Here is an 8,234-nt window from a genome sequence, read left to right as displayed (position 1 = left end):
TTTACCATAAATCATATTGGAGTGTTGTATTTATAACACTAAACCCTACCTATGATTTGGGATTTTGGGTATGGGTGAATCAATAAAGGTTAAAAAAGTTTAATTAGCAAGAATATTACCACTTATTATTAGCATTACTATATAGTTGTCGTTGAGAAGAGGGCGACCAACTTTGAATATGGAGCAACTGATATCATACTCCAAGGCATTTACACCTTTCTTTTGACCATCCCAGTACTGGTCCTACTCTTTTAAATGACTTTAATAATAAAAGCATACCACTTTATTCAATCATTTTTTCTATTTTATTTATTTATTTTTTTTATACGTAAATAATTTGTTGTTATTTAATTTCCAAGCACCCCACTGTCTCGGTAATGGGTAGGCACTGGCGCACTGCCCTTGAATCTCAATCTCTATAATCACAGCAATCCAAGCCACTGTCCTACGGTACTATCACTACTACACTTAACATTATACGTACTCACAACTAAGTTTATTTAAAGCTCTAGGACCTATCTTTTCTTCCACATTATTTAATTCTTTAACTGTCTCTTGTACTCGTCTCATGTCCCGTAAACGCTATTTTCAGATGTCCGAAAAATAAATTGTCGCATGCACTGAAAATTTGATGTTTGGAGCCAGGATGAAAAGAGTAACTTCATACAAGTAGTTAAGTTGATCCATATTATAATTTGAAAAAAAAAAAAAAAAAAAAATGACTATTAATTTCGGAGGAATGAATAGGTAAGTATAATTAATTTTATATGCCCAATTGGCCTACACAGGTGAGCTGCCTAGTGGAGTGCCCAACAACTCCACTTTGAAGGATTAGACCGATCTTTAGAATCAAGGAGACAGGCCCATCATTATTCATTTTCTCTCTCCTCCTGCGCACATTTTTTACACTGATACTCAGTAAGCGCTCTGCATCAGAAACTTCAGTGTTACAACAGAAAAACCAGCAAGCAGTAGCCAAAATTTTTTTAAAAAAAAAAAGTAAAATTGAAGACAAATGTTTTAGAAATCTTAATTTAATGGCTAAACGAACCAATACAAAACTGTACAACCCAGATTAATACAAACACATTTAAGACCTTAGTTAGCACAAACCAATCTCTCTAACAGTCTAACACTCCCCAACCCCCCTTTTTATCATTCTTTTCCCACCCAAAAAACATGCTAAAAACACTGACAATCAAGCTAGCTACTCTCAACTCTGATTACTTCGAGAGACGTAGCGAAAATTCTAGTAGTATTACTCGTGTAGGAGTAGAGCACACTAAATACTAAGAAGATCTGGTGGTGGCGATTTAGGTGGTGGCTGGTCTTCCTTTGCAGGAGAATCTGTGGCATCTGTGGTAATTTGTTGGGGTGATTCCAAGGGAGAGGCGTCGCCTTGCTTGGCAGATGCTGGTGGTTTCGGGATTTCCAATAGTATTTGAACCACCTCTCGCATTGTGGGTCGTTCCACCGCCTGTTCTTCAACACACAACATGGAAACATAGAATACGTGCATCACCTCATGGAGTGGAACTGAAGGGAGTCTAGGGTCCAAGATTTTCAGGACTCCTTCCTTGTTCCCATCAGTCATTTTCCTCACCCATTGAACTATATCAACTCCATCACCAAATTCACCAACTGGCTTCCTACCAGTTATGAGTTCCAAGAGAACCACTCCGAAGCTGTAAACATCACTTTTCTCATCAACCTTCAATGTGTAGGCATATTCTGCATCATTAACCAAAAAATCATTAGTAATTAGCAACCAAAATACACCAAACTATTGTTTCGTTTGGTTGTTATAGCTAATCAATATTAAATGATTAAACTCATTGAATAACTAATAACAAGTACATATCGGAATATCGAGAATCTAAGAATCCGTTTTGAAAAGATCAAAGATTAGTGGACTACTTTAGAAGCTTATCAAAGATAATATTGGATTATTTAGTCAAATCGTCACTGACAAGACCCACTTAGTAGGAGTAGTATTTACAGTACTAAGTAAGGTTTGATTATTTTCGGAATTTCGTTACAAAGTAGATCACTGTGCTAAAGCATAACGAAAGCGACAGATTTGATATGAACTACCATTAGGTAAAGTGGGGAACGCATCATAAATGTATTTCCTGTGTAAATTTAAGTCAAAAAAAGGCTATAGCAACAAGCCAGCATTGAGAAAGACATCCAAACAGAATCACAATCAACAACTTAATTCTTCTACACCAGTCAAATATAGATACACAAAAATTCAAGTAATTTGACAAAATAGTACTACCAAAAAGTATAAAACAGGCCAAATTTAGGCAGCATAATCATCATAATAAGTAGATTAATTACCTAAATTGCAAGGAAAAGTAGATTTAGATTAGATTAGAATTATTTATACCTGGGGCAATGTATCCATAGGAGCCAGCAATAGCAGACATGCATTCTGATGTGCCTGAATCTTGCAAGAACTTAGCAAGCCCAAAATCAGCAACATGAGCCTCATAACTCGAATCCAACAGGATGTTGTTGGACTTGACATCGCGATGAACAATCAACGGCGAGCAATCATGATGGAGATAGCAAAGCCCTTTGGCTGCCTCGATTGCGATCTTATACCTTGTATCCCAATGCAAATGACCGCCTTTCTTACCATGTATCACCTCACCTAAGCTTCCATTAGGCATGTACTCATACACCAACAGATTAGTCTCATGGTTCGAGCAGAACCCTAGTAATCTAACAATGTGCCTATGTCTAATCTTCCCTAGAGTCTGAATCTCAGCATTAAACCCATGATCATGAGATGAACCCCTACTCATTGCAGGAAGTCTCTTAACAGCGACTTGATCACCATTCGGCATATTTCCTTTGTAAACAATCCCAGCACCACCTTTCCCAATAATGTTATCTTCCTTCAAGCAGTCCAAAACATCATCTGCCGTGAAGTCTAACCGCTGGAAGGCGGTCAGCTTCCACGCTCTAGACTCGCTCGCTTTCTTAAGAGAACGAGCCTTGATGATCGCAGCAATTGCAAAGATAATCGAACACAACAAAAGACCAATGACCAAGAGCAGCTTCAATGAAGCAGATAAGCCTTTACCATGACCTTGGTGTGAAGAACCAACAACCCCATTTTTGCAAGGACCCAAATAAGGTCCACATAAATCAGGATTACCCAAAAACGAAGTATAATTAAAGTAGCTAAACTGCCCAGTTTCAGGTACTAAACCAGTGAAATTATTATATGAAAAATCAACTGATGTTAAACTTTGCATACTAGAAATTGAACCGGGAATATTGCCACTCAAATGATTTCTCGATATATTTAAGTAATTCAATATCCTCATACCAGTAATCTCCTTCGGAATCTCGCCAATGAGCTGATTCCGACTGAGATCGACGAATGTAAGCAGCTTACACTTACTAATCTCAGCCGGAATTTCACCGGAAAACCTATTACTACTAAAATCAATTTTAGAAAGCTGTTGTAAATTCCCAATCTCCGGTGGAATACTCCCACTAAACTTATTCCCATCAAGCAGTAACTTCTGAACACCGGAAAAGTTACCGATACTAGCCGGTAACTTCCCGGTAAGCTGATTATTCGATATCGAAATTTGACCGAGACTCGCCGCTACTGAACTCCCCGTCTCAGGGAAACCTCCGGTAAGAAGATTGTCCTGCAACTCAACTTGGGTTAACTTAGGAAGACCAAACAAACCCTTTGGAATTGACCCGTTTAAGAAATTTTCACCCATTCTAACCCGGGTCAATGAACTACAACTTCCCAAACTCTCAGGAATCGGACCAAGTAAGAAATTACCCAATGTAATTAGGGTTTGTAATCTCTCTCCTCTGCATAAATTTGGGGGTAAACTACCAGTAAGCTTGTTAGAAGAAAGATCTAGAAGCTGTAATCTACCATTACTACCCAACTTTTCTGGGATACTTCCTGTAAAATTGTTTTCCCATAGTTGGAGAACCTCCAACTCCGGTAAATCTCCGATAAAATCCGGCACGGCCCCGTGCAATTTGTTCCGAAACAGATTCAACAGAGTTAGATTCTTCAACAGAGAGAAAGAAACAGGGATCTCACCGGAAAACAGGTTGTTCGACAAATCCATGGATTTCAAGCTATTTAAGGATCCCAACTCATTTGGGAGTGACCCAGAAAGAGTATTCACCTGAAGAAACAAAGTATCAAGTTTCTGGAGTCTTCCCAGCTCCGCCGGAAGTTCGCCGGATAATCCACAGTTAGCACCGTCAAATCGAACCAACTCCGTCAAGTTTCCGATCTCCGGCGGAACCCCACCTGAGTAAGCATTAAAGTACCCAATGTAAAGCTCTTTTAACGAGGTTAAGTTACCAATTTCCGGCGGTATTTTCCCTTCAAGCTCGTTGCCGGAAACTGCAAGGTACTCAAGCTTCTGCCATTGGCCGTACTCCGGAGGAATATCACCGGAAAAGTAGTTACCGCCCAAGTGAAGATGCCGGAGCTCCGACATCTCAACGGCGGACAACGGCAAAGGTCCGGTGAGATTGTTGTTGTACACATCGAGAACATTGAGCTTTTTTAGGGAAGAGAGAGAAGAAGGGAAGGTTTCATTGAAGATATTGTTGGATAAGTTAAGATACCGGAGTTCAGTGAGGAGAGAGACAGACGGCGGAATAGGGCCGGAGAAGGCGTTAGATGCTACAGTAAGGTTTTGAAGGTTGGTTAAGAAGCCGATATCAGGGGAGAGGATTCCGGTGAGGTTTAACCCAGAAAGGTTGAGAGAAACGATGGTGGAATGGTGGGTAGAGGTGGAAGAGCAAGTGATGAATGGCCAAGTACAGTGGTGGGTAGTGGTGTTCCAGGAGGAGAGGGAAGCTTGTGGGTCGTCTGTAATGGCGGATTTAATACCCAGTAAAGCTTTGTGTTCTGGTAATGTTTTGCCATTGATGAAATGAAAGTGGAAGTGAAGAAGAAGGAAGAGAAGAAGAAGAGGGGTTCGCATTATTTTATTTCTGGGTTGTTATTGTTGGAGTCTTTGTCGGTTGATTTTAATGGCGGAAGAAGAAGAAGGAGAAGAGGGGGGAGTTGCAGGTAATGAGGGAGAGAGAGAGAGAGAGAGAGAGAGAGAGAGAGTGAGGTAGGAGGAGGAAGGGAGGGAGATGGAGCTAGAAGTAGAAGTGGGGTTTTTAAGTGAGTAATTCCAATTTCTGTTGCTTTTTTTGGATTTTGAAATTTTTTTTTGGGAGGGTGATTTTTTGTATTTTATTTCGGTTTTGGGTTGTTTGTTTGTCGTTTAGTTGGGGTTGTTTGTAATTTTCTCACTATGCCTTCTACCCACATGGAGCATGCATAATTTGCTTCTCACCTAAAAGTTTTTATTATATGCCTTTCATTTCATAATAGGGGCCGTATAATTTAAAGAAAAATTAGAAAAAATAATCTTAACTTTAGACCATTCGCATTAAATAATGCTAAGTTTTTATAATTTTTAAATTATTCAAACTTAGGAAAATCATTCACTTTCGTTAAACTCATATGATCATTTACTAGGTTTATTTTTAGTCTGACCTCTATTTCCAATCTTTTCGAAAGTCTTCTCTTTCCCTTTTCCGAACACTTTCCCTTCCCTTCCCCTTCTTCTAGTAACTCTCCTTTCTTGCCCTCCACCTCCCCTCCCTTCACCCAGCCACTGATAAAGTTATTCTTCCTTATTTCTCCTCTTCGTTTCAGTATAGAGGATAAAGGTTTCAATGGTGCGAGATGAGGAGGGGGGTTATCGGCGTTGGGGGAAGATAGGGGGTTTCGGTGGTGGAGTAAAAAGAGGAGGGTGGTTTTTGATGGTGGCCTGGGAAGAGGGAGGGTTATCGACGGTGAAGGAAGGGAGGAGGTTCTGTGATGGATGAAGGGAAGGAGGGTGGTTTCAATGGTTCATGTAGTCGTATTTGTAAGTATACTCATACACAAACATAAAGTTATTTTTTGTAAAACTTACTATTTTATTAGCTTGCCAAGCTTTATCACGTTTCTAATAAGCTTCATGCATATTAATATATCACAGATTTACAACAATCCTATAATAATAAACTTATCATTAACCTTAGTATAAAAGTTTTCAAGTTTCTCTACATAATGTTGATCTTTAACTATGCACTGTACACTAGAACTTGAGTTCTTCGCAGACCAAGACTGGAATTTTGCTATCACTTCTTCTTCAGGATGCGGGAACTTGCAGCCCAAGTTCCTCTGGAATTGTTATCTTTGACGCAGCCCAAGCTAGTCTATTTAGCTTGTTGTCCTCTGTAATCCCCCACATTTTAATTTAATTATAATTTAATTATATGTTATTCTTGTAATTATATTTATGGTAATTTTATTAAATAAATTATTTTATGGAAGTTTTTAAAATAAAGTAGTGTTTTTTTTTATTATTGATTTACAAATAATCCTAGTCTATTTAGGAATACCACTCCTAATTTAATTAGGAAATTAAAAAGCCCAAAATAAAAACCCTTATACCCCTCCTCCCTCACTTCTCACGTAAAAAAAAAAAACAAACAAACTTTCACTCTCCTTTTTCCTCCTACTGCTTTCACGAAGAGAAAAAAAAAAAAAAAAAACTGAACTGCTCGCTGCTGCCCCTGCTGCTGCCAGCCACCACTGCTGCCGCCGTCCACCACCCTGTCGCCGCCCAGCCGCCACCTGCTGCCACCCCCTGCAGTTTGCTTCCTCCTCCCTTTCTCCTTCCCTTATTTCTCCTTCTCTTATTCTTGTTATTTTTAATTAAAGTTTTGATCTTTATTAAAATTTTGTTCATGAATTATTATTATTATGGTTTGATATTATACTTGGGTTATTAAAGTTTATAAATTTATGAGTTTCATCATGTTTAATTTATTTAATGAATTTTCAGATTTGGTTTAATTATAAATTTAGGGTTTAAATGTTGATTTTTCATGGTTTTAGGGTTTAAAACGTACTAATTAAATTATCTAATTATATTATATGTAAATTATGTTTAAGTTCAATTATTTTGATTATTAATAAATTTTCAGATTTTGTATCTTCTATTTTGAAGCCTCTAATTGCGTTGAATTGATGTATTTTTAGGTTTTTAACACACTAAATTGCTTTATGATGGCTTTTTCAAATAATTATGCTTATGGGATTATTTTATATGCTTAAACCAAATTTTCAGATTTATTTAACCACTTTAAAGTTGCTGTAATTTATTATTAAACACTATATTTTCATGATTTTAACACCTAAACTTGTAGTTGGGATGTTGTACTATTAGTTTTGGCTAATTGGATTAATTTAAGGACTTTATTTCAATGGTTTGAGAGGTTTTTAAATACTTTAGTATTGCTGTAATTTTAATTGCTTTGGTATTGATTTATTCTTTATTATTTGGTTTAGGAGAGGACTTTGTAGAAGGTGATTTCTAGTCTTTAAAGTGGCCAATCGAATTGTTTACTCAAGGTACGTACAAGTTACAAAACCTTGCTTTTAGGTGCATGTTTAAGGATGGATCGAGAACTTAGTATCATGTCTAGGGATGACTGGGTGAAATTGTTTGGTTATACATTGTGAATTTCATTTGATGTGCACTATTTCTTATTGCAATTATTGGTTATGTACTAATTATGCAAGGTGTGCTTAGAGGCAAAGGTATGTGATTGGTGAAATGATTTAATTATTACTCATTCATGATTTAATGAAATAGGATGAGTAAAGGAATGGTTCATGTCTTATAAGACAAGGTTAAGAGTTTGGGGTGCCTTATGCACTCAAGGTGTTTATACACCGAGGTAGTAAAGGAATGAATAATAAATGTTGCTTGCCACTAATAAATCAAGAATTGAAATTGAAAAGTTGTTTTACTTGATTTAATTGATATTGGATTGATTGAATTGTCATGCATGTGAGTCATCACCAAGTCTAAACATGTAAATCACGTAAAGTGCAAGATGGATGAGCAATAAAACTCTGGATTGGTGCACTTCTGGAGTAATGACAATAAGAAGCAGCTAGCAACTGTCTATGTGAAGAATGTAGTTCGGTTGCATGGAGTTCCTAAGGACATAGTGTCAGATAGAGATTCGAGGTTTCTATCAAAGTTTTGGCAAAAAGTGCAGGAGAACCTTGGGACAACATTGAAGATGAGTACTGCTTTTCACCCTGCAACAGATGGTCAGACTGAGAGAACAAACCAAACTATGGAGGATATGTTACGAGCTTGTGCTTT

The 8,234-nt window shown here is 37.6% G+C and overlaps 1 protein-coding gene across 1 annotated transcript; it reads right to left on the bottom strand.

Moving 5' to 3' along the window:
- Window positions 1-801: 801 nt before the first annotated feature.
- On the bottom strand, window positions 802-5,102 carry LOC145582614 (uncharacterized). Its single transcript, XM_081639594.1, has 2 exons — window positions 2,393-5,102; window positions 802-1,731 (listed from the first exon to the last, which is right to left on the bottom strand). Exons 1-2 carry the CDS (start codon window positions 4,989-4,991, stop codon window positions 1,283-1,285), a joined length of 3,048 nt encoding a protein of 1,015 aa, XP_081495720.1. The 5' UTR covers window positions 4,992-5,102; the 3' UTR covers window positions 802-1,282.
- Window positions 5,103-8,234: the final 3,132 nt, after the last annotated feature.

The sequence above is a fragment of the Chenopodium album genome, chromosome 15, assembly GCF_948465745.1.
Source record: "Chenopodium album chromosome 15, dcCheAlbu1.1, whole genome shotgun sequence".
Taxonomy (NCBI): domain Eukaryota; kingdom Viridiplantae; phylum Streptophyta; class Magnoliopsida; order Caryophyllales; family Amaranthaceae; genus Chenopodium; species Chenopodium album.
Note: the sequence above shows the minus strand (reverse complement) of the source record. Positions and strands in the feature narration are given on the sequence as shown.